This window comes from Osmerus eperlanus, chromosome 18 (assembly GCF_963692335.1).
Source record: "Osmerus eperlanus chromosome 18, fOsmEpe2.1, whole genome shotgun sequence".
Classification (NCBI taxonomy): Eukaryota; Metazoa; Chordata; class Actinopteri; order Osmeriformes; family Osmeridae; genus Osmerus; species Osmerus eperlanus.
Window position 1 is genome coordinate 10,907,962 of NC_085035.1, and position 27,801 is coordinate 10,935,762.

General features: G+C 43.4%; 1 protein-coding gene across 2 annotated transcripts in view; it reads left to right on the plus strand.

The window, feature by feature from the left end:
- gpsm1b (G protein signaling modulator 1b) overlaps positions 1 to 27,801 on the plus strand; it is a 152,648-nt gene that overhangs the window by 98,329 nt on the left and 26,518 nt on the right. For both annotated transcript variants that reach the window (XM_062484704.1, XM_062484703.1), the window contains exons 11-12: positions 25,913 to 26,081; positions 26,341 to 26,546. In XM_062484704.1, the coding sequence (XP_062340688.1) occupies positions 25,913 to 26,081; positions 26,341 to 26,546 (375 nt within the window). The remainder of the gene's footprint in view (positions 1 to 25,912; positions 26,082 to 26,340; positions 26,547 to 27,801) is intronic.

Below are 27,801 nucleotides of genomic sequence, written 5' to 3' on the forward strand. Positions count from 1 at the left end.
TTTCACATTTTCCTGCAGCTCATCTTTCTGAATTTTTGCCCTTATTGTTTTGCATTTTTCTTCTTCTTTTCTTCTCTTTTCTTCTGTTTTCTGCCTTCATCTTTCATCGGTCCTTTCAAAAATACATTTCACAGCAGTACCTTCCAACTGCCAGTACTTTTTAAGTAATTTTTCTTCTCTTTTCTGTACTTTTCTGCCTTCATCTTGCTGCAGGTCCTTTCTAACATACATTTCAGGCGCTTCAGCTTATGACTTTCTACAAAATGTTCACAATTTTCCGCTTTTTTAGCATGGTCAGCTATCCCCATTCAGGTTTTCAGCATTCTCACTGCTGTTTTGCAGGAACAGCCGTTTCTAGTTATTGTTCATTTTTGCCCCCCTAAGCCTCAGTCAATATTTGGACTACATAGACAACCTAGGTGTCAAAAGTTTCGTCTTGGTAACGATTGAGTTGCTTGTATTTTTATTTACGTTCCGTTGCACGGTTTAAGTAGAAATTACGTTTTTGTGGCGAAAACTGAAGCTAATGGTGGCTAACTTAATAGCCACAGTCACTGATGCTACTAACGTCAATAACGTCATGCAAACTCGTGTGACGATCTCTAGCAGAACATTAGTTTAGCAGCTCGTTAACTTTTGGAAGATAGCTAGGCTAACTGCTTTACTGCAAGGCAGCTGCAGAAACGCCACAAGCAAAGAGGCCTGGGTGATAACTATTTGCTCATTTTACTTAGTGATATGACACACACTGGTGATGTGTAATGTACAATATAAGCTGATATTATTAAGGAAGTACATCTACTTTCGGAAACAGTAGTCTACTATTTCACTGAAGCATTAGCATCATGACATTAGCCTCTGTTGCCCGGGCAACACATACTACAGCGGTCTATGATGCATCTGTTTTCAATAAACATTCCTCACAAATACATTTTCGTTGTAGGATTTATTATGACATTAGATTACAAGTAAACGATTTGTGGGCGAAATGATCATTACCTGTGGTTTCAAACCAGTGTAGCTCACTGCAACGCTGTAGGCTACAGCCTGTAGCCTATGCGAGACACTAGTAGCTAGCTAACAAAAACATCTCCACAGCTGTTTAGGAAGTCAAACGTCGACAGAACTTGTTCGGCACTACCCTTACTTAAATCAAAAGTCTTTCAATTGGTGAAACTATCTGACTAGTGACTACTAACCTGAACTCCATTGCCACAGCCTAAACTTTGTCAATCTGTTCATGAAAATAATTAATTTCAGCCTAAACCTTACAACGGAACGTTAAATCGAATTCAACCAACGCAATCGCTACCAAGACGAACACAGTCTAGTACTGTACTGTAGTAGTACAATTTACCGGGGCAGCTTCTCCACACAGGGCTATATTGCATTTTGCGTTGTTACTGGCAATGATCGCTACCACTGAGATTTTTATGAATGAGGGATTTTCCCCTTAATAAATGTCAAGCTTATTTACGTTTTTTGGGGGCATATTTTCAGTTAGCAGATGGTACTATTTGAAACGCGATTCAATCTGAGATAGCACTAGCTAGCTACTGCCGGTAACGTTGTTGTTAGAATAATCTTCAAAGGGGGTTCTTTATTAATGAATGAATGCATTCAAATCAAATCAAATGTATTTGTATAGCCCTTTTTACACGCAAGCATGTCACAGAGGGCTTCACATACGCCCATAGAACTGCCCCTCAACCAACCTAAACCCTCAAGGAAGACAAGGAAAACAGAAAAACTCTCAACAGGAGAAAAAATGGAAGAAAACTTGGGAGGAGCAATTCAGAGAGGGATCCCCTCCTCCAGAGACGGTTGGTGAGAGAGAGGAGCAGAACACAGGCTAAACATAGTCATACAGTGTCGATGGGTTTTGAAACACCAAAATCCATTGTTCAACTTTATAGATGTAGGACAGGACCGGGAGACTCGCGACCAGGTCCAGCGTTGGCCGACCGACGACCAGGCAGGTGCTGACAACTCAAACCCCCCACACCACAAGGGATGTGTGTGGGGGGGGACAGAGAGAGGAGAGCAGGGATTAGAGAATGCCAGGAGCAGCTAACAGTTACAGTCATAATAGAATGAGATCCCGACTGGTCAAGTGTGGACTGGTGCAGCAATTTAACAGAGCAAAAAAGGGGTATTTGATGCAGCCCCACACACCAAGACAGCGACAGCCCCCAGGGGAAGAGAACTCTAAAATAAGTTATACTTATAGAATAAGGATGGAAACAACCCGTCCCCCGTTGCCTCCAACTAGTAACATACTTACCTTTAACAGTCGTAGAATTGACTAAACAATAACGTTTTTAACCTAATTTTAAATGTCGAAACAGTATCAGACTCCTTAATTGAGACAGGTAATTTGTTCCAGAGAAGAGGTTAAATACCTGAAAATATCACGAGAAGGGAAAAACTTAAAATGACGTTTAAGTCATAGAGATTAGGTCCATTTTTACACCGGTCTGCCAAATGTATTTGTTTTGATTCAACTATGAGGCTGCTGATCACCATTCCCTCTTGCAGGGGAAATGAGAAGACAACTATTTCATTCTACTCTTCACTCTTAGTATTTTGAGTTGTGAATGAGCAGAAAAAATTATGCTTTTAAATCTATGTAATCTTTATAAATGATAAGTAGGCTATGCATTTTTGATATAAAATATACAGAAATATCAGTTGTAAAAATGTCATAAAAAAATTGACCCCTCTGCAACCGACGCAAGCAAGCACACCCTACAATTTCCCCAGAAATTGTACCCTCCATTTCACCTGTAATATTAGCGGACAGTGTGTTTAAATGTTCAATGTATGGACTGGCTACTGCATTCAAATGTATGCATTGACTCGGCCAGCAATTGTCTCCCACGCCAATTGTCTCTACGCTGTTACAGCCGTGTTGCTTTTTTGCGGAATATGTGCTCAGATTCACCATAAACACATATTAACACTTCTATCTGAAGGCTAGTGAAGTAGGACAACGTTTTTTGACGCTGGGTGCCATGGTGGATCCTAGTATCGGAGTTCCATTGATGTTGGCTTTTAATAGTTCTCATGCCCGCGCTTAACTCAGAGTGGATGTACTCCGAGTTGATTTAACTAATTAAAATCAGCTTTTCTGGAACCGAAAAGTAAGGGTTTCCCATTTCTGAGTAAACAACTCAGAGTTCAGGGTTAGGTTCACAGTTTATTGAACCCGCTTTCTGGAATACCCCCCAGAGGCCTGTTCCATAAAGTCAGATTACCGTATATGCCAGGCTTATGTCAGTTAGTCTGACTCATTTCCTGTCGATTCGGTTCCATAGAGCCAGTTCAATTTTGTTCAAACTCAGTTAACCAGACCTTCCTGTAACGCTGACCCTATGGGAAAATGAAGATTTACTACAGATTTTCTGACGTGACACAAAAGCTTATTTTAAATCAGTCAAAAAATGAAAATTTAACATTTTATAATATAGACTACAATAATAGTCTATAAAACACGTTGGCAAGACTTTTTCATATTATTTTTGTTGATAAATTAGCCTAAATAGGATGAGGACCTCATAACCTGCCGTTCATTGTCAATCATGGCGTGTCCTTTCATTGACAAGGTGGTAAATGAGGGAGCTTCATCCTACACAGGGCTCTTCAAAGAGAGCAAACATTCAGGGACCGGTGTTGTCGCTCAACTGTTTCCACGCTGTGCGTTCACGTTATCAGTCTTCCTCCATCACCAGATTCGTCACAAATTCACAAACATATTACTGGCGATTTTCAAGTCGGATCTCATATTTGCTGCGGCGAATATGAAAGTATAGGCTACGTGCGCACCACATTACAACCATTCACGACAAAATAAATGGAGACAAAATAAAACATTTGCAGGCTCGCATGAAGTGACGCAAGATCGGCGGCGTATGAATGCGTATCTACATCAGATCACAGATGGCAGATCTGTTACTCAGCTGGTACGATGCAAAGAAAAAGTAATTAACCCGTTAAGGAGTAGCGTCACACATATGTGATCGTTCGAAAGCGGGCCCCACAGAGTACCGTCACACGTGTGATTCTGAACATTCCAACCGACTATTTTCCGATAAAACTATATGACAAACGCTATAGTATGGCTTCAAAATGTACAATTAGGAGGCTAACAAGTAACACTAGCAGTAGTAGCATTGCTACGAGTATTATGCTAGGTTGCTAGGTAACGGGAGCTAACTAAAACTAGCTAGCTTCCGTTTTGGAAAAATAACTCACTCTGGTAGAAGCGTCGGTAATATTTAGAACTCACTCCTTAAAAGGTTAACACATAAAACACTCAGACTGCAGGTAGGTCTGTTCTGATATCTGCAATTGATTTAGCTAGTGTTGCTGTTGTTGCTAAATTCAATAAATTCGAGGGGGCAAAGCTTTAGCACCTTCAGGCGACACGCCCCCCAGTCTCAAGCAGAGAAGACTGCTGATTTTGAATAAATTATTAATTTTTATTTCACATTTATATTTAGTCATTTAGCAGACTCTCTTATCCAGAGCGACTTACAGTAAGTACAGGGACATTCCCCCGGAGGCAAGTAGGGTGAAGTGCCTTGACCAAGGACACAACGTCATTTGACACGGCCAGGAATCTTCTGATTAAAAGCCCGATGTCTGCACACAAATGCCTTGTGTGTGAAACAAATGCACTCAGTATACTTAAATTCTTGTTATAATTTTGCACAATAAAAACTATACATATTAGGCATAGTTATACACTATATACTACATTTAATTTCTAAACCTCACCAGTATTCATTTTTGTTGCGAATTACAGGTCACTCTTTATGTTAGCTAGCTAGCTGACGTTTGCTAACTACATTAGGCAATGTGTTACAGCACAGCTTTTGGTGTCGCCCATCAGAAATTGATCTTGAGAAAATTTAAATTTGTATTAGATTTTCGCCTTTGCTTGTATAAGGGAGCCCTTGCGACATCTTCTGATAGAATATAGAATCGCAGCCTTGGAATGCAGTAAAGAAAATGGCACAACACGCAGCTGGCAGCAATTGTACAGTAAACAGGAGTGAAATTAGTGGCGGTCCCAGCACATTTGGCGGCCCAGGCAAATTTCCCTTACCCCCCCCGGGACGAAGTTTTACCCTGGACTCGCTAGCTAGGTTATCGAAAAGTCGGAGCAAATTTACAAATGAGCTGTTTCATCAATAAAATAAGCACATTTTCAGCGACTACACTGCACATTTTTCGACACATTTTAATTCAGATGCTGATTTACACGTACCGTTTAGCTGAAATATGAATAGTAAAAACTTAGTTATGAAGTTTGTCTGCCTCTCCTGACATCTTGCAATGACTTCTGGGAAATCAGATGCGTTCTCACTGGCCAAGTCACCATCCGATGCATCCTCAATAAAAGGGGAGGATCAAGAACACTTCCGGGTATTTTTGGCGTTCTGGGTGACTTGTGTTCTTTGGATTGGAACCGTACTTGGCAATGAAAGATGACGTAAAACGAGTTAGCAAGACAGCCACAGTCAGCCCACCCTTGTCGGAAAGCTTTGGATGTGTTTGCATGGCCCAAGCTCACGTGAGTGTGTCAATTGTGTCTGTGAGAGTTTGTAAAGTGCGCGAACGGTGTAGCAAGGGAGACATCAACTAGTTGTAGAAAACAGACGTCCGTAGAAGGTAGTAGAAAAAGGAATCAGAGGCAAAATATCTTTCAACAGCTCAAGGCAGCTCGATGGTTTATTTTGACAAGGCAGATGTGCATTCACAAACACATACAGGAAAAGACCACCACATTTCCTTAGACATCTCATTATATAGACAGATATAAGGCACAATCCCCCTCCCTGCCTGATATAATGACATAACGTTCTAGAACATTCTAGAAGGTTCTTGACCAGGTCCTCACCACCCCACAACTGCGTGCACATCCTCTGGCTCTTAAAATGTTGATCTTAAAATGTTGATCAACACAATGTTGATCAACACAACAAACCCCCCTCTGGGGGGGTTTGTTGTGGGAAATTGACACACAACCACAGGGAATGATTATGGGCAAAGATAAACATAATACAAATACAAAAATTGATAAGAAAAATATAGTTGAATATGGAAAATAACAAACGGAACCTAAAGTGTATATAAAGTACAAAAGAAAATTGTGATATAGAAAAATAGTACTGAAATGTAGCCAGTACTAGACACTTAAAGGTGACATGACATGAAAACTTCACTTTAGGAGGTTATTTAACATTAGTATGAGTTCCCCTAGCCTGCCTTTGGTCCCCCAGTGGCTAGAATTTTCAATAGGTGTAAACCAAGCCCTGGGTGTTCTTCTCCACCTTTGAGAAAATGAAGGCTCAATTGCTCTGTTTGAAAATCTCCTCCTTGTGACGTCACAAGGAGGAAGGTTACCTCCCCTCTCTCTGCTTTGCCCGCCCAGAGAATCTGGCCCGCCCATAAGAAACTGAGTTACGACCGTGCAAGTGTTTTTATCCTCGAGAGACATCATGGCTTGCAAACGAACAAAGCATTACATTTGCTCAGTTTGGATGTACAAAGGAAAACAAAAAACCTTCATCCGAGCCTCTGAAGACCCAGTGTCTTAATTTTATTTTCTCTGGAAATGCGCCTTCACAACTTCTGTTGTAGGCGCATTTGTTTTGTAGGCTATGTCTGCGCCAAACACTTCAGCCACGACTGTTTCCTCAACTTGAGCTTATACAAAACTGGCCTTGCTGAAATTAAATTCTGGATCAGTACTAACTCTCCTTCGTCCAGCTACTAACCTCGGACAAGTTAACGCTATATCATTTTGTAGCTTTACTGTATATGGTTACCTAGCTTGCTACCCTTAGAATGTGGCTGTAACATTAGCTCTGCAGCTAACAGCTGAGTTACTGTCGCTAATGGAAAGGTAGATAGTATCAAGTATGTGTGTCAATACACATGCTGTAACGTGAGTGTTGTACATTTCTTTGTTATTTGGATAACCGTTCTGCTGTTGGTCTTATGGCGCGCGCGATATCCGCCTTTCCCCTCATTGAAATGACTGTGTGTACCTCTGCAAACCAGGGTTATCAGATGAAATGAATGGGCAAATTCGAGGCATCTTACAGCAACGGGGTTACAGCCATTGTGATACATCCATTGTAAACATTAGCACATGGTGCCGCCCCTCCGCTCCTCATTAGCATTTAAAGCTACAGACACCAAAACAGCGCGTTCTGAGGAAAGCTCCTTGTGGGACTGCTAGTAGTGGCTGTAATTCTGCACCAAGGCTGAATTTTGGGAAAGAGACTTCTGATACAGTATTAGGGGACCACTAAGGCCTATATAAAAGCATCCAAAAACAGCATGCCACGTCACCTTTAATGCTCAGTTCGGTTAGTACAAGTTTCACCCTCGATCAGGCCTGCCAATTGATGTGTATGTGTCATTATCCCATGCCCCATAATGATGACAATGGCTTTCTCAGACATTTAATTGAGAGGCCTTAACCTGTTACCCCCCCTGATATCATAGTGGGAACCTCCTCTCTACTCTGACAATGCTACTGTTACGGTGTGGTACAGAGTGGACCCAAACGCAGCACAGATACAATTAGGTGATTTATTGGGTGGAGTCCTGAGTTGTGGTCTTGTTTGGTGAATCACAGGTCGGCAGGCAGGGACTGGATTCACGGATGATGATCCTGGGCTCAAAGAAAACAGGTTTACAGAAGGCAAGTGAAGCAAGCAATGCTTGAGGGTCAAAAGTGCATACTACCACAGTAGCTGTGACAACGATCTGACGAGGAGTGGTTGGAAAGCCGGGTTGAAGTATGCAGGATGATGAGGTAATGGGCGGCAGGTGTGTAGGGTCTAGGCAGGATGATACAGGAGAACCAGCAGGGGGTGTAAAAGGGACAGGGACCAGGCCGTGGCCGTAACAGCTACAGATTAGTGAGCTACGGGTTATTTCCTACCCCCCTTCCCTGATACCTGGGTGAACACAGCAGTGGCATAGTGACGGTGGTTTAATACATACAAATGGAAGGGTTGGGTGTAGTCGGGTACGGTCACTGCAGGTGCCTGGTGTACGAATGCCTCCTCGCCCTCGCCAGTCCAGGTCAATTTGGCTGATAGCAGGGTAATGCCTGCTTCCATGATCATGTCCCACAGTGGTGCTACCATACTCTGGTGCCAGTTCTAAGTCTTCTTGCCAGGTGCTCCTTTGGTTTTTTCAGTATTACAGTTTCTTTAGGGAGGTGTTCATTTATAAATTCAGATTTACAGGGTGAAGGGGTCTTCGAGGCCCTGTCCTATCATGACTGAGCCCAAAAGAAGCATGTTGATATACATAAGAATGGTGTTGGACAAAGTACTTTGGTCATCGCGGTACATTAGCAACCTAGGTGCGTGGGTTGGATACTACTGTCTCAAGTGCATCTGAGTGAGCTTTCTCACTTCACTTCTGTCCTTTTCCAACATCTCTGCATCATGCTCTCTGAACTTTTCTTTTTTGCATGGACCACATGATCAGAGAATTCAGCAAAAGTCATTGATGTCAGACCCACTACCTCATCCAGTCGGCCTTTCACCTGGGCTGGGAGCATGTTGATCACACTCCGCCTGAACATAGCTCTCTGGAGTGCATCCTTCTCTGGGCTGTCTCCCAGCTCAGCCTTCCATATCTTCAGGGTTTTAGCAATGTGAGCTAAGGGAGTTTCAGAGTCTCCCAGGAGCTTTCCTGTGAGGAGCTCAAGTTTCACCTGAGTGGGGAACTTGTTCCTTAGATGCTGCCACAGTCCTGGACGGTAGGCGTTAAACAGATTCCCATCCTGTGACTGTGTGAGGGTCAGCCGGTGGAGTGGGCTCCCCTCGAGCGTCTCCCTCATCTCCCCCACTCCTAAGCTCTTTCTCAGGATGACCTTGATGTCACCAACGGCCAGTAGGTGGCCCACAGTCTCTTCCTCGAACGCATGGATCCACCTCCCTGCTCCCTCCTGGAGGTCAGGAATCCCAGGGAATGTAGCGCAGGGTCGTGCCTCTGACCAGGATTGGCACTTGATACTGGGCTGGTGGTCTGACATTTCTCCATGGCCCCGGACGCTTGGTTTCCTCTGTATGGTCTTCTGTATGGTCACTTCCTAACTCATTCCCTGTCTTTCCCTTGAGCCCCCCCTTCCGCATGACAGTCTTTTTAGTACGAGGCGTTCCGCTTCTTTCAGCTCAGCTCTGACATGAGCATAAGCTCCCTTACTAACCCTCACTGGTCTGTCATCGGCTGTGTCAGTGGAGGTGGCTTCTTCTAGAGAGACAGCAATTTCTCTGACCTTGCCACTGAACTTGACAACTTTTGTCTCTACCCCCCGTACGACCATCTGGGGCCCGCACGGTGGCAGCTTCTTTGTGGGTATGGGAGTAGGTAATGTCTTAGGGTCCTGGAGACTCTGGACAGGCCTTGGCGGCTCTGTAGTTCGTTCCTTCGTTGAGGTAAAGGGCGAGAATACCTAGCTCCTCCTCCTTCTTCCTCCGTCGTCTCACCGCTCCTCCTTTCCCAGGGCGGTTCTCAATGAGGACCTTCAGGTCCTCGCAGAGACTCACGTCGAAAGTGCCACCCTCAGGCCAGGAAAGGGCCATGTCACGAGTCCTCTTTCTCCATTTCTGGCTCTGGACGGAGATTCGCTCCTTCAGCAGTGGATTTTTGGCCTTGAGCACCTGGTCAGCAGTGGCTTTGGCATTGGCTGGCACTGTGGGCAGACCCTTCTTGGCTCGGGCGTGGAATGGCATGGTTCAGGTGGGCACCCGCAGACCTCCCCTGGGTGTGGTGATCCAGGTTTAGACAGAGATAACATGATTATCTAGAACTCTCACCTAGTATCACCTTACATGGTGATTGTTCAGTCTCCCTACTTTATCACGTGATGTGGTGGGGGAAATGCTTTATGTTCATATGCTAAAGGTTTATACAATGCTTTCATCATACCTGTTTCTCAGGGGATCTATCTAGTCACCTCATGTAGGTAACTTCTTTATCTATCTTGGTGTCCTATCTGATCACTTCAGTTTGAGTGATCTCATCTTTATCTAAGGGCTTGGACTGATTGCTCAATTTATCAGTATGCGTGCAGTGTATATCAGTCCCCCTCAGTTGGCACAGTCTGATCAAGAATAACAGGGAAACAAAATCATTTGAACACATTTCAATCTTCATTACTTTCTTTCTTATTTTATTTAAGCTAAACCATCTTTAGTGACAATATTGATTTCATTAAAACCACCTGTACTCTCCGTTTCTCCCACTCTCCACCTACAACTCGGAAAGAACGAGAGAGAGAGAAACAGAGAGAGAAGCCAGGATGCACTCCTCTTGCTGCGGAGCGCCCAATCATGCCTCATTTCCTTAATTCGTGATCGGTGGGCCATCCCTGACAAACATAAATTGTATTATTATTAAATGCTCAATCATTCATTTTATTTAACAGTTGTATCCTCCGCTAGCTTACAGGCCTCCGTAAGTGCAATCAACTCCCAATTGAGATGAGCATTGTTGGCTACAGGGGCCCGCCTTCAACGGGGTGGCTTCCATACCTTCCTGCATCTGTACCAGTGCATACCCAGCTCTTAGCCTGTCCACCTCTCTATTACAAGAACCATCCACAAACGAGGTTACTTCCAGACAGGTGAGCGGCTCCGCACTTATCTCAGCACAGATCTCAACTTTACATACTCCGCCACCTGCATCTCACAATCAGGAGGCGCTCCCTCATGCGGAAGAGGTGTGCTATCGGCCAAGTTCATAGTGGTACATGCAGCTATTGTTACATTGGGGTACTGCAACAGTACCGAATATGCCCTGATTCTCTGTTCGGTGAGTTTTCCCTACACCAATTTTATTTCAGAGGAGCATATGCAGGATGCAACAATCAGGCTGGGTGTTTATCCTAAACACTCGTGATTTGCCTCCATTTTCTTTTTTGCTCTCTGGGGACCTTTCAACAAACAGAAAGGATACTATTCTTTGCTCTTAGGCAAACATGCAGTTTATTTATCTTCAAATCCATATTCATACCAATATATTTAATGACGTTCATTTGCTGGGGCACCTTCATTAGGTCTTAAAGCAAAGACAATGTTACTTTTATTTATTAGTTCCACCTGACATAATTGTCTTTAAATTACCCCTTATCTAATCTATTTTTTCAACATCAACACTATCTTCAAGTTACTTTATGTTGGCTGTCCTATCTAGCACCGTCTATTAGTCATTCATCATGCGATTACTCATTCATTCATATAGCCGATGTTAGCTATGACACTTAATGTCAATCTTGGCAGTGCCACTCAATTTCTCCCAAACATTGTGCTTTTACTGAGGACAGTCCAACTGTCTCCAGTATCTGCCACAACACCTAAGAACTTCTTGGCATCTCGTTCTGTTAAACTAAAAGGGAGGGGACCCTCCCCCCTCTCCTATGGCACACACACTAGCTCTGAGTGTGTGCCGCCAGGAAACTTCTCAACAGGCCTTGGCCTCCAGGTTCCCTTGGGATCGCAACTTGAAGCTACCTCTTTCTCAAACCAAAAACCTGCCCATCGCACGTGATGAAACAGGGCAGAATTTAGCCCATAGCTCAAAGCTGTGGCTACTGTCAACAATCAACACATCACTGGTTCTCAGACTCCAGGAAAGGACCACGTGACTGGTTGATTTGAGCTACTGTTGAGTTAGACTGCCCGACTGAAGATATCAGTATTTAGGCAGTGCTCATTATTGAGCTTACTCTGTGGGTTGTCTCACAGTCTTATGGACCCAAAACAAAACCCCACCTTCAAATAGAAAATACTTCCAGTGCTACCAAATGGAAGTTCCCGAGATTCTTTTTTATGAAAAGACTCTCTTCTCTCATCCCTCTGAGGTTATAACTTCCGAAGAAGGCCCGACTCCTCCCCCAGGAATGTCCAACTGACAATTCATGCGATAGCCAGCCCTGCAGGGATGAGGGCATAAGAGAAAGATGCTCAAACAAAACATGAGCTTGTGTGTGAGATCTGACCAGAACCTCTCTGGCCCGTCCCAGACCACACAATTCCTAGTCACTCATCCTAAAACGTCTAACCTACGTTTCCTTCTAACAGACGGCCTACTTCATGACCTATATCATAAAGAGACTCACTCTCTGTATCTTCTTGGAGCCTCTGCTCCCTCATTTCCTGACCTAGCAGCATTTCTTTTTTCCTCAACTCCTCCTTGGTCTGAATGTTCCAAAACAATATGGCAGCGAGCGTGAGATAGTGAATGTTTTCTGGAGAGAATGTGAGAAAGAAAGTTTCTTTGGAGAGAGTGAGAGATGAAAACCAGACACGTTCTGCTCCTGCTGGCCCATGCCTCAAACCAGCAGCAGGGGAGCTCCGTCACCGGAGCTCTCCAGGGAGATTTGCACATAAAACGGACCGGTCAAGCCACCTTGGCCTGCTCTCCACTCGATTCCAGGCCTTAGTTGACTTAACCCTCGCAGGAGGTTCAGAGCTGGCTCACCGGACACCGGTGAGCACCTTCTCATGCCAGGCTACTTTTGCTCGGGTAGTTAAACCTGGCTGGTGGTGGCTGCACCCTAGTGATACATGGCTGACCGGTGGGTCAAGCTCCGGTATTGTCCCGTCGGCCCCCACCGGCTCGCCGAACCACCCCCAGAATCGGCCAACCACTAGGTACTAGTCGGTTAGCATCCTAGGTTCGTATACAGACTGACCCAGCCGGTAAGCCCCTGCCAACGGTATGTTGCCGAATGGTCAAGCCCCCCTTGACTTGTGTCACGTCTCTTAAACCAGGATGCAAGTTGCCCGGACCTTTTTGAAATCTCGCTCCGTTCCAGAAAACAAGAATAGAATTGTTGAAATGTAGAAAAGGAAATGAGAGAGAGAGATGTGTGTTTGTAAAATAGAAAAACTTCAGCTTGCCATTGTTTCAGAACACTTTTATCCAACAGTTCTTAAAAAGTACATTTATCTCTAAGCTAACTGCTGCTCAGCTTAGCTTCGAGCACCGGGGTAAAAGGGGTATGTCTACATCTAGACTTAGGATAGGATGGGGTAAACAGAAAACAGAAACGGTGGGGGCTGGATCACACTCGCTGTACTCGCTGTCCTAGCTTCCTGTCTGTTCAGACCTCCTCCTAGAAAGTGTTTTGTCCGTCTCTTCATAAACGGAGTGACTAAGTTCAGTTGAGTTCTGGATTTTAATAAGTATTATCAATCTGCAGATTGGGAGAGAAAACCAGACCCCTGACAATAAAATGACAACACGATACCAGGCTTAGGTCTCAATCATGTCTCTCTCAGCTCTGAAAGCCGGAGGACCATCTTTTATAGGGCACAAGAATGTAAACATAGATTGTGACAGTCAGGCAGTAATGACGTTACAACAGTCTCAGAGAAAGAGATTCACTGCTCCCAACACATGACAACTCTCAGACTAGAGAGTTCATAGTTGGAGCTTTCCTTTTACATTTACATTTATTCATTTAGCAGACGCTTTTATCCAAAGCGACTTCCAAGAGAGAGCTTTACAAAGTGCATAGGTCACTGATCATAACAACGAGATAGCCACAAAACATTGCGAGTAGCCAAAACATGAAGCACACATTGTGAACAACCAAAATAAGTGCCAAAGGGAAGAACCATAAGAGCATGTAGTTAAACAAGTTACAATTAAACAACATGAACTGCTATAAGTGCAAGTGTACCTGTGGAAAAAAAGCAAGCAACGATAATAAAACAATATATCACAGCGAGTACAACAATTTAAGTCAGTTACCACTAACCACAAGAGCAACAAGTCTCTAAGCAAGAGTCATTGTGATCCTTGAGGAAACTAACATCGGGTCAAGCGAACCATTCCTAAGTACCGTTGTACTCCCGGAACAAGTGCGTCTTGAGCCTTTTCTTGAAGGTAGAGAGACAGTCAGTGTCTCTGATGGAAGTGGGGAGTTGATTCCACCACTGGGGGGCCAGACAGGAGAAGAGCTTGTGTTGGGACCGGGCGGTCTTGAGCGGTGGGACCACCAGGCGGTTGTCTGAAGAAGACCGTAGGTGACGGGTGGGGGTGTAGGGCTGCAGGAGAGACTTGATGTAGACGGGTGCAGTCCCGTTCACTGCTCGGAAGGTCAATACCAGGGTCTTGAATCTGATACGGGCCATGATAGGTAGCCAGTGGAGAGAGATGAGGAGCGGGGTAACATGGGAGCGTCTGGGTAGATTGTAGACCAGGCGGGCCGCTGCGTTCTGAATCCTCTGAAGAGGGCGGGTTGCACATGCTGGGAGACCAGCGAGCAGCGAGTTGCAATAGTCCAACTTGGAGAGGACAAGTGCTTGGACTAGCAGCTGGGTGGAGTGCTCAGACAGGTATCTCCTGATCTTCCGGATGTTGTAGAGGGTGAATCTACACGACCGGGAGACTGCAGCAATGTGGGCCGTGAGGGAGAGCTCGTCGTCCATGGTAACCCCAAGGTTCCTGGCAGAGGATGAAGGGGTCACCGTTGCAGATCCCAGGGTGATTGAGAGATCGTGGGAGATGGAGGGTTTAGCCGGGATGATGAGAAGTTCTGTTTTGGCGACGTTCAGCTGGAGGTGGTGCTCGCTCATCCAGGCGGAGATGTCTGTGAGGCAGGCCTCAATCCTAGCTGAGATCCCCGGATCTGTCGGGGGGAACGACAGGTACAGCTGCGTGTCGTCAGCGTAGCAGTGGTAGGAGAAGCCATGGGAGGTGATGATTGGTCCAAGTGAGGTGGTGTACAGAGAGAAGAGGAGGGGTCCAAGGACGGAGCCCTGTGGGACACCAGTGGAGAGCTGGCGAGGGCCTGACAGTTTGCCTCCCCAGGAAACCTGGTAGGATCTTCCCGACAGGTAGGATGAGATCCACTGGAGTGCAGTGCCAGTGATGCCCATGTCAGAAAGTCTGGCGAGCAGGATCTGGTGGTTAACCATATCAAACGCTGCAGAAAGGTCCAGCAGAATGATGACAGATGACCTGGAAGCCGCTCTGGCAGACTGGAGGGCAGTGGTGACTGAAAGGAGGGCAGTCTCTGTGGAGTGGCCAGTCTTGAAGCCCGATTGGTTGGGGTCAAGCAGGTTGTTCTGAGAGAGAAAGTTAGAAATTGGTTAGATACAGCACGTTCAATTGTTTTTGAAAGGAAGGGTAACAGTGATACCGGTCTGTAGTTCTGGAGAACGGCAGGGTTAAGGGAGGGTTTTTTGAGTAGAGGGGTAACTCTAGCCTGTTTGAAGGCAGAGGGGAAGGTGCCAGAGGTAAGAGAGGAGTTTAGGACATGGAGAAGAAAAGTTATGATGGAGGGGGAGATGGTTTGAAAGAGAGGGGAGGGTATAGGATCAAGGGGACAGGAGGTGGGGCGATGAGAGAGAATGAGGTCAGAGATCTCTGCCTCAGACAGGGGAGAAAAAGAGTTTAGACATTTAGTTGGGTCAGTCATGGAGGGTGAGAGGGTAGGAAAGGTGGGTTTAGGGAACCGACTGCTAATGTTGGCGACTTTTTTCTCAAAGAAGGAGGAGAAGTCGTCTGCTGTCAGGGTGGAGGGAGGGGGGTTAAGAAGGGTGGAGAAGGTAGAAAAAAGTTTGTGGGGGTTTGAAGCAGAGTTAATTTTGTTCAGAAAGTAGAGGGTTTTAGCACCAGTTATGTGAGAAGAGAAGGATTTGAGGAGGGAGTGATACTTATCAAGGTCCAGACCGCCTTTGGACTTGCGCCATCTCCTCTCAGCTGCCCGAAGGGTGGACCGTTCTTCACGGATAACATCCGTAAGCCACGGGCAGGAGGGAGAAGATCGTGCAGGCCTGGTTGACAGGGGACAGAGAGAGTCAAGTGATGCAGTTAAAGTGGTTAACAAGGTGTCAGTGGCAGTGTTAGTGGGGTGGGACGAGAACTCGTCAATGGGGGGGAGGGAGGATGTTACAATAGAGGAGAAATGGGAGGGGGATAGGGAGCGGAGGTTGCGCCGGAAAGTTACAAGGGGAGGGGAGGTAGAAGGAGTTGGAGGGAGAGAGATAGAGAATTGGATAAAGTAGTGATCAGAAATATGCAGTGGGGTTACAGAGGTTAAGTCAGTGATACAGTTACGTGTCAGGATGAGGTCTAGCTGTTTGCCTGCTTTGTGGGTCGCCGGTGTGCTCAGCAACGTCAGGTCGAAGGAGGTCAGGAGAGACAAGAAGTCGACGGCCTGAGTTCCTTGGAGGTGGATGTTGAAGTCCCCAAGGACTATCAGGGGGGTTCCATCATCCGGGAGGACGCTGAGGAGCATGTCCAGCTCCTCCACAAAGTCGGCTAGCGGGCCTGGTGGGCGATAAAGAACAATTAAGCATGCTTTGATAGGATCAGTTAGCATCGCACAATGGTGTTCAAATGATTTGGCAGTAACAGGGAGTGGTGTGGATATGTATTTAATATGTGGGGAAAGAAGCAACCCTGTCCCACCACCCCGCCCGGTTGAGCGGGGTGAGTGAGTGAAGGAGTGGTTGACGGAGAGAGCAGCTGGAGTTGCAGTGTTCTCAGGGCGGATCCATGTCTCTGTCAGCGCAAGGGCATGAAGAGAAGCATGAGATGCAAACGCTGGGATGAAGTCTGCCTTGTTCACAGCAGACTGGCAGTTCCAGAGCCCTATAGAAAGAGAGAGGGCAGGTGGAGAAGATCTGGATAGGTAGTGAAGGTTAGAAGTTGACCGTATATACTTTGTGATATATCTACGTCTACGGGTAGTGTAGTGAACGAGAATGCTGAAGAAACACATGCTAGCTATGAATATGTTCTAGGTGGATTAGAATACAAATAGGGTGATACTTGTCAGAAGAGGTGATCCACCACGTCGGCCATTCTCGGTGGACTCCCGCAGGTAGACTCCCTGTCTTTGTTCGACCGAGTCTTCGTGCGCCGAGGCTGCCAGACGAGGCTGCCTCTGCAGTTTTAGTCATGACAAGGAACATTTAGCCATTACTTTCTCCTGACCCCGAACATCTATTAACCCTAACACATAGGCACAATCTACTCTTATTAATAGCAAGCTTACATGAGAACGTACTAACTAGTATCCAATGACTAGTTCTATCGATTAGTGAATAATGTAAGCACACAGGAAATCCCAATTTCTTCCACAACACACACAGTCTCCCCAGCTCCGTCAAGAGACTGGTAGACGGCACTTTTCATAGGACGGAGAAACTTTAACACCTACGGCAATGTCCTCTTTCCAGAGACACATTTCCACCAGCCTCCCAACGTAACTTGCATCATCTCACACGTTCTAACAACGTAATTTGCTCTGGCTTCTCCTTTACGTAGTTCGTCTACCTTTTTTCCAAACTAGACAGATCAATACTTTTTTGAGGCCAAGGATCCTGATACATTTATTTGATCCTTGCCTCTCTGACGCGGGTCCTAGTTTAAAAAAATCTGTTAAATCAACAAACTTAATTCCTTGTTGAAAGTTTATGCTAAAATAAGCAGTCGCAAAATGTGAAACGCTTCAAACGTAGGTTTTTGTTGAGCATCCCTGAAGCTGAGAATTCTAAGACCTTATCCTGTGGCAGTCAACGACTCGGAAAGTTAAAGTCTGTCTCAAGTAGCTAGCTACTTGGCTTAAGTAGCTGTGTCTGTGTGTGTATTTGCATATAAAGGGATCCTATATCTGTGTTGTGTATCCTCAAACATGCCTTATAAGTTATCTTAGGAAAGACATAAGACTGTCTTATTTTTTATTTTTTTTACATTTTACAAACAATACCAGAAGCCTTTATTTGTAGCGATGGTAAGTCACATCTTACCAACGGTGCCTTGTCTCTGTTCTTCGACTCCTTGGCTGGGTCGTCGGCTGTTGCCACCGCCACCAGTGTCTGGAGTCCGTGGGGAATTCTTCTTCGGATGTCGGCCAGGCGCCCTTCAAACACTGTAGTACATTTATCATTCTGTAATAAACATCACTTTACTCATCTCCTGATTGAACTGAAGGTCAGCCAAGCGACAGTCAGATTCCCACACATTGGGGTCATGTGAGGCAAAAGGCGGGGTCACAATCTTTTGAAACTAGGTCATACCTACTATTAGCTGTATGCTGAAAATTTTATGTATAATTTTCACTGTTAAACTCTATTGATTTATGCTAAAAACTTGATATAAAAGTCTCCTCTCTTTATTTTCATAAACTATGATTATGGCATAAATGGGGGTCCAGCCAGCTACTTTAATTTTCAAAAAACTATTTTGTGATAATGTTCTGCATACATAACGCTAGCCACAATGCTAATTTCTGCTATGTTAAATGCTATTGATTTATGATAAAACTGTGAGCAATCTAAAATCTTAATTTCATGGATTTCAGGATTTTCCCTTCGGATTATTCATTAGCACTTCTTGTATGTAAAGAGAATACCTTTAGGGGTATGATACAAGTAAAATAGCTTTTGTCGCAATTTGTGTGACGTCAGATTATATTATTACTGGACTAAGAAGGCAGTATTTTGTATTTACCCTCTTAAAAAAGGCTGTTGGCAGTAGGCAGGGACGGACAGGCAATGAAAATGGCCCTGGACTTTTTGACGACCAACCCACTGTTTATCAAAAATTAAGGCTGTTATATATAGCTTGATGATGGTTGAGATGGAATCTGCTTGAGACTTAAACTGAAGTCCCTATAACTGATGATCTGATGCCTTGACTTTGACATAAGCAATGCAAGGCAGTACATTAACATTTAGTGATTTAGCAGACGCTCTTATCCAGAGAGACTCACAGTAAGTACAGGGACATTCCCCCGAGGCAAGTAGGGTGAAGTGCCTTGCCCGAGGACACAAAGTCATTTGACACGGCCGGGAATCGAACCAGCGACCTTCTGATTACTAGCACAATTCTCTTAACCGCTCAGCCACCTGACTCCCTATTGGGATGAATAAAATTTGTTTTATTTTCCAATGTTTTCTATTGTTGCACAAAGCAGTATTGGAACACAACAAAGGCATACACTGGGAAACCTTTCATTGCAGTCATTGCAACAAGAACAGTGGCAGTTTTTTAAAACTTGTGGTGTAATGTCGATGTTAGATAATGAACAAGGCAATACTCGCATTCTCTCAATGAAACAAGGGTCACTCTTTTTTTTCTTCACATTCTCTTTCTCTGTTCTAATTAAGTAATGGAATAATGCATAGTCAAAGAGAGAGGTTTCAAACAGTCAGAGAGACTGTGAAGAGAAGACAAAGAACACAAGAAATAACAGTTGATTGTGCTTTTAGGAAAATATTTTAGACTGTGTTTAAGACATACGTAAGATGTAAGCTCATTTCAACAGTTTGATATTAATTCTAAGGGAAATTGAAATTTCAGAAGAACATACTTTTAACCATTTTGTGAAGCGTTTGTAAGAAGGTGTTGGCTTTGATGAATGTGTTATTATAAATTATTAATATTAACACAGCACAGTATGATATTTAGGGTGTCTGAGTAAAGAAACATTCTCGTGATTTGTCGGTAACTTGGTTCTATCCTGTGGTTTTGCACTGGCATGCAATGTCCCCCTGCACCCCACTTTTCTGATTCCTTTATCCTCCCTCCTCTTTTCCCCTGATCCAGTGCCTTTGCTGTGCTAACAATGTGACCTTGATCAGAGGAACCCCTCTCCCCATAATGAGTTGCTGTTTTCCCACAGTGGGAGCACAGGCTACAGCTGGGGCAAAAGATGGTGGGGGGGGGGAGTCTGTAGGGAAACAAAGGGGGATAGTGAGAGAGATTGTATGTGTGTTGGAAAGATAATGAAAGACAGAGGGGTAGAATATAGTGCAGCTGAAGTGGATGGGAGGATATAGAGAGGGAGGGGGAGCTACTAGGAGGAGCGGATTAAAAGTGCAAGGTGGAAAAGAGGAGAGTGGTAAGTGGAGAGGGAGAAAGGGATGTGCAAGTCAGATGTTTGGACCGAGAAAGAATGGTTCTGTGAGAACGAAAGAAAGGGTGAAAACAGGGAGAGGTAAGAATAATTATCATTTATATAACTAATTAAGAATAAAAATGCTTGATATTTTGTGAGGAGGGAGGATAAAGGAATCAGAAAAGTGGGGTGCAGGGGGACATTGCGTGCCAGTGCAAAACCACTGGATAGAACCAAGTTACCGACAAATCACGAGAATGTTTCTTTACTCAGACACCCTAAATATCATACTGTGCTGTGTTAATATTAATAATTTATAATAACACATTCATCAAAGCCAACACCTTCTTACAAATGCTTCACTTCACGCTTCATTTCCCTTAGAATTAATATCAAACTGTTGAAATGAGCTTACATCTTACGTATGAATGCCCGTGCTTTCACCTAGTTTTCATGATTTGTCTTCAATGCATTTTTGCTGTTTGTGTTTAAAAAAAAAATTGCTGCTAGGATGAGACAAATCTAACAGCAATTAAGTGCTTATAGGACAATCAGTAAAACGGTGAAGTTGTTTGTGCTCAAAACTAAATTGGAATGTCAGGTTCCCCTGCAAGTGAGACAGCAAATAATTATTACTCGTTCCAAATCGCTTTTTAATTTGTCTAGACAAATCCCATCAATGAAAGGAATGTAGAAAAAAATACACATTTAATGTGTACCTATTGGCTTATGGTTATACGTCTACCATCTTACATAAGGGCACGTTTCTCTTTCTGTAGCACTAATGCTAGGTGTTCATTAGTTAGTGGTGCAAAATATTGCTAAACTGTCGATACGAACCACAGTTTTGAGTTACGGATCACAGATCGGATAATTTAGTAAAACAGTTTCACACTATTAAACTATGAAACTTTGCAACTGATCCACGATTCACATGCGGGCCGAACCGTGGAGGTTGATCCATACGGATCATGGATCAACTACGGTCCATTACACCACTATCATTTGTCCATTATCACTTCAGCACATGGCTGACATTGGAAGGAGGGGATTGTTGGACACTACCCAATGCTATTGATGGGTAATGTGTCCTGTGTTTTATGTACTTTGATGCCCCCTGTCTCCAGCCAACCTGCCCTGGTCCATAAATCTTGACATGAAGAGCTCACACAGAGACTTTAATATTGTGTAGCTGATTACTCCAGGGTTATGGATGTATGTACAATCCTTTGGATTTGAGATTCTATGTAAGATGCATATCCATAGTTCGGGGTTACTTGTTTGTGTGTGAAACTCTGAAAATATTTCAACAAAAACTGTTCTACGCCTAATATATATATGAACACAAATGTGTATGTATATATATATTAAATCATCCTTTATGTAGGTTTGTGAGCTTTAGGGTAGATTTTGATCTCCCCTGTCCTCGTTTCAGGGTTATTAGCTTATTTTTACTCTTTGTATCCATGAGAGAGACAAAACCACCTTGGAAATCTAGGCCAAGGTGCAAACTGTTGGCAGCCCATTCCAAGTAGTGGCCAAAGTGTATTTTCTGTTATTTAAGTATTCTTTTCTGGCAAAGCCTATAAGTCACATGTGTCAAACTCAATTGTGGCCCGCCACGTCATTTTATGTGGCCCGCGGAAGCTTAAATCAGCTGCTTAAATGGTGTATTGAAATAATTCTACGCTGCTTTACAGCTTGCATTGACCATAAACTACATCTCTCACAATGCATTTAGAATATGTTACGGCAAAGTGAGACATCCCGCCTATAGAAAGCAGTGTATACTAGTGATGTGTCGTTTGTGAACGATTCGTTCATTTTGAACGAATCCTTACAAGGACTCGAGAGTAACGAGTCCTCTCAAAGAGTGATTCGTTCATTTTCTCGTGGCCACGCATCAGGACTGTTGCATAGGCTCGTCCAAGTAAACAGAAATGATTCGTTCATTTCCCGACTCGGTCTTCGGGTACGAGTCTTTGGATCATTTTTCACGTGACTTGCATAGGCTCTGTAGTGGTAGCTAGAGGAAACGCTAGAGGGAATGATTCGTTCATTTCCCGACTCGGTCTTTTTACGAGTCTTTGGATCATTTTTCACGTGACCTGCATAGGCTCTGTAGTGGTAGCTAGAGGAAAAGAACGATTCGTTCATTTCCCGACTCAGTCTTTGGATCCTTTTTCACGTGACCCGCATTGTATTTTTTAGTAGAGGAAACAGTTTCCTCATTCCCTTTAGCGTGGCCGCTGTTTTAGTAAGACATGAATGATATTCGCTCAAGTCATCATACTGACTGGTTTTGTTATTTTCCCTTTACATTTACACTTACAGTTTAGTGCAGTGTAATTGTTTGCCGTGATAATTAAATGCTAGTGTGCCATGACATGACTGAATACTTGGAATGCTGAAGCAGCATTCCAAGTATTGTTCTTTGAATCTTTATTCAACTTCTTAATCTTCTTCTTCTATTTCTTCCGCGACACCTTTCAGCACCTTCAAATCTTCAGCTATTAAAGGTGACATGACATGAAAACTTCACTTTAGGAGGTTATTTAACATTAATATAGAGACACTGACTGTCTCTCCACCTTCAAGAAAAGGCTCAAGACGCACTTGTTCCGGGAGTACAACGGTACTTAGGAATGGTTCGCTTGACCCGATGTTAGTTTCCTCAAGGATCACAATGACTCTTGCTTAGAGACTTGTTGCTCTTGTGGTTAGTGGTAACTGACTTAAATTTTTGTACTCGCTGTGATATATTGTTTTATTATTGTTGCTTGCTTTTTTTCCACAGGTACACTTGCACTTATAGCAGCTCATGTTGTTTAATTGTAACTTGTTTAACTACATGCTCTTATGGTTCTTCCCTTTGGCACTTATTTTGGTTGTTCACAATGTGTGCTTCATGTTTTGGCTACTCGCAATGTTTTGTGGCTATCTCGTTGTTATGATCAGTGACCTATGCACTTTGTAAAGCTCTCTCTTGGAAGTCACTTTGGATAAAAGCATCTGCTAAATGAATAAATGTAAATGTAATATGAGTTCTAGCCCAGTGGCTAGAATTTTCGATAGGTGTAAACCAAGCCCTGGGTGTTCTTCTCCGCCTTTGAGAAAATGAAGGCTCAATTGCTTTGTTTGAAAATCTCCTCCTTGTGACGTCACAAGGAGGAAGGTTACCTCCCCTCTCTCTGCTTTGCCCGCCCATAAGAAACTGAGCTACGACCGTGCAAGTGTTTTTATCCTCGAGAGACATCATGGCTTGCAAACGAACGAAGCATTACATTTGCTCAGTTTGGATGTACAAAGGAAAACAAAAATATTTTTACCGTTCCTTCATCCGAGCCTCTGAAGACCCAGTGTCTTAATTTTATTTTCTCTGGAAATGCGCCTACACAACTTCTGTTGTAGGCGCATTTGTTTTGTATGTCTGCGCCAAACCCTTCAGCCACGACTGTTTCTTCAATTTGAGCTTATACAAAACTGGCATTGCTGAAATTAAATTCTGGATCAGTACTAACTCTCCTTCGTCCGGCTACTAACCTCGGACAAGTAAGTTAACTAACGCTATATCATTTTGTAGTTTTACTGTATATGGTTACCTAGCTTGCTACCCTTAGAATGTGGCTGTAACATTAGCTCTGCAGCTAACAGCTGAGTTACTGTCGCTTATGGAAAGGTAGATAGCATCAAGTGTGTGTGTGAATACACATCCTGTAACGTGAGTGTTGTACACTTCTTTGTTATTTGGATAACCGTTCTGCTGTTGGTGTTATGACGCGCGCGATATCCGCCTTTCCCCTCATTGAAATGACTGAGTGTGTACCTCTGCAAACCAGGGTTATCAGATGAGAATGGGCAAATTCGAGGCATCTTACAGCAACGGGGCTACAGCCATTGCGATACATCCATTGTAAACATTAGCGCATGGTGCCGCCCCTCCGCTCCTCATTAGCATTTAAAGCTACAGACACCAAAACAGCGCGTTCTGAGGAAAGCTCCTTGTGGGACTGCTAGTAGTGGCTGTAATTCTGCACCAAGGCTGAATTTCGGGAAAGAGACTTCTGATACAGTATTAGGGGACCACTAAGGCCTATATAAAAGCATCCAAAAACAGCATGTCATGTCACCTTTAAAACCCTTCAGCTATCAAAAAATTCAGCGGTTTCAGGCTATTACTGCTATATCTTTTCAGATTTGTACCTCTTATGCTTGAATTAATATAAATCAATATTCATAATATTTTTTACATGGTTTTCCAATGGAGTTTTTTTTCAAATCCTCTCAATCCTCTTAAACTTCTTCAACTTTCAAATCCTTCTTCCTCAATCCTTCAGCTACAGCCACCATTTAAACTTTCAAATTTTGACAAAACCCTAAACTATATATTTTTTTAATCAGCTTTTTGATATCTATTCAACTTTTTTTCAATATCACTGATTATGTTTCATGAGTTTTTCAAACCGTTTCTGAGATTTAAATGGGTGTGTATGTGAGAGCCTAGAGTGCTGACTGAAACGCTTAGAGTGGAGGGGAGCTTCGAAATCAGTTTCAAAAAGTATTTCTAGTTTGCCAGCATTGCCACAATTTTCACTCTTCATGCTTCATTTTTTGATCAATAGATAGCAAATTTTGTGCTGGTTGTAGACAGTTGTCTGTTGAATCTAACAGACGTACACATTTGTTCAGAGCCCCACGAAAGCGAGACAAAGTCCAACTCTTGCCCCATAGAGACCAATGCAAATCTGGTGACACATTTATCAGAGAAAGCAGAAGTTAGACGTTTTTGAAACTGCCGGTAGAGTCGTATTTCTGACCGCACAGACATATAAAGGATATCTCTGGTTTAGGCAAAGTCTTGGGTCTCGGAAAATATCCGTAATTTTTGGATTGGACGTATAGTTTTGCGTCTAGGTTAACTTGTTTGAGGTGTGGATTCTATGTACATTTCTGTTATTCTCTCGCCCTCAGCGCGTTAGCAATCATAGCTACACCATCACCGTGGCAACCACACAGACACGCCACTCAGTCCCTTACACAGGTGATTGGTATTAGCTGATTAGTGGAGTCACAAGACAGAGCTATTCAGTCAACTCGTCTCATTAAAAGACTTAGAGCACTATAATTTCAGCTACTAAAACGAATATACTACGTCTACTACTTCTACAGTTTAACAGTTCAGCTTTCAGCTTCTCCCGCATTGTATTTCAGCTCTTAGCATTGTTAGATGATGCAGTTCAGTGTCCACACTGCCTCTTTTGTGTGACTCACACATTTTTGAAATTCATTTCAGCTTGCGGGTATTTTCTCATTTCTGTATTTTCAGCAATTAAAAAAAATATAATTCATCTTTCAGCATTCCAACGCATTTTCTGCAGGAAATGCCTTTCTAGTTAAACTTAGTCTTTCCGTTAGTGAAAAGGCGGACTAAAACCCTTTCTTCAACACATTTTTTATTCAATGAAACAGTTAGGTTCGGATTTGAGCGTTGGCAAAACTGAAGGTGTCAGAATAATTACAAAACACGCGTCTAAGTTGTCGTGTGTGAGTCTGGCCAATCATGAAATAGCTGTGTCGTCATTAGAACCCGTGCAGTTGCTCTTGAGAAAATGCGCTCGGCTACACAGCCGGAAGTTCTCGAATCGATCTCACGGTACTTTGATGGCTACGTCACAGTGACCTAGCCTCGGCGCCGCCTCAAGTCGGACAAAAAGTCTAACCAGAATTCACTGTTTCAAGTCAGCCGCCTTCAGCCGGCTGCAGCACTGCATGAAGTCAGTCCATGTCGAACGCACCTGTTTACATCACATTCATTTTAACCTTTACATTAAACACATTTCCTATGTATTTACTGTATGAGATTAACCATAAATTTACTATGAATTTGTGCTAATTATGCATCCTAAACACAGCACATATTTAAACAGTAGGTCAGTATGTAAATATCTGATGATAGGAGCCCACAGGGGGGTTTGCTTTTCTGACCTAACAGTCCTTTTTCTTCTATTTCAGAAGCTAGGTTGTGACCCTTCTGATGAGGACTGCTTCTTTGATCTCCTCAGCAAGTTTCAGAGCAGCCGCATGGATGACCAGCGCTGCAACTTAGATGAGACACAGAATGGGGAGAACGGCAAAAATGGAGGCGGTGCAGCAGACATCCTATCCTTCAATGAAATGCTAGGTACAGGGAGATAGCATAATAACTGTCCTCCGTAATTGTGCAATGCTCCTGTCAGTTTAAATTTATGTTTTTCTTTAATTATGGACTTTAAACATTCAACTTAAAACATTAGTAACTTAACTTATTAAGATTTGTGGATGGTATTGTCTTATTTACTAAAACAACATTATATTTTACCCTCTGGTTTATGTACTAGTCAATTTAACTTTTAAATATAAAATGTATATTCTTGATATCGTAAACTCTTTCTGTTCCCCAGATACTGCAATCCTCACTTCCCCACAGACTGAGGAGCTGTTTGACTTGATTGCCAGTTCTCAGAGTCGTCGCCTGGATGACCAGCGGGTCAACGTTAGCAACTTGCCAGGTCTCAGAATTACCCACAACAACATGAGCCATCTGTGTGGTGAGGCAGACCCCCAGGAGCCCAGCGATGACTTCTTCAACATGCTCATCAAGTGCCAGGTACTAGGATGACATGGTCAAACCATTATATCAATGGAACAGATCCTCAAGTAATTAAAAACCGCAATATAAAATGTTACTATACAGTATGTAGCCTGTATCTATACTATAATAAAAGGAATCTGTGTGTGTGTGTTAGACTGGGATGTTAGTGGAATGATTAGTTTGAGAACCCGACACTGTGCAAAGTTGTAATTTTGCAGGTGTCATCTGGATCAAAGGACGTGCGGTGCTGTGGTTGAAATGCCAGATCTACCAAATGGGCAATCTGGGCATATGCCCGGGGGCCCTCTGTGAAAGGAGAAAATAATAAGACCACACATGGAATGTTCCAAGTTCTGTGAACATGAAGTAGATCATGTCTGTACGTCCTTACTCCATGCCTCCTCCCCACTAGAAGTTAAGGTTAGGGGTCAAATGACCCCATAGTGTTCAGACAGGGACGTTGTTATTGACATGTAATGGTCTGTAGATGGCACTTCGTGCACAGAGCAAACGCACGGTCGGAAAATGAACGTGCCTTCGTCAATCTGTCATTTATTTCCGTGTTATTAGTCAGTGATTATTTCACTGGAGCTTTTGTCTAGCCCTTCAATCATTCAGCAAAATGTATTTTATTGAATAAAGGTCAAACACGTTGCGGGTTAGACTGCAGTTGTTCTATAGTACCTCGACATTATCAACATTTTATAGTCAGCTGACAATATCGCATTGTTTTCCCCAGTCAAAAGTATAAACCCACAGGTACATCATAAACATTCAATGGTCTAGAGTGGAGACAATAAAGTGTGGCCGGTACATGTGCTCCTAAATGAAAAAAGATTGGAGTACACAAAGAAATGTAGGAGCGCAGTGAAAAAATGTACACAGAGTTTTACAAACAATTCATTACATATATATTTATACTGCATGTGTGAGTGTGTATGCGTGTACTAAAATACATATCTGTGGAATATGGAAAGATGCCAACCAATTGGAAGCATAGATGGTCCAAACGTCTTTAGTTTACGTGTTTAGAGGGCAATTTCATCCTATGTCATCCTAAGACGACCAAATGTGTCGTCTTAACCAAACGCTAAATTACAGGTTTTGGCATATGGCTTTGTGGAACAGCACATAACGTACCACCAAAATCACACATTGACCCATGCCTACTTTAGAATTTTGTTTGGCATTAATTTGAGCTCTAAATACAGTTTTTTTTTGCTTTATGTAGCTTCCCCCCGATATATGGTCCAGTCTTGAACTGATGTTT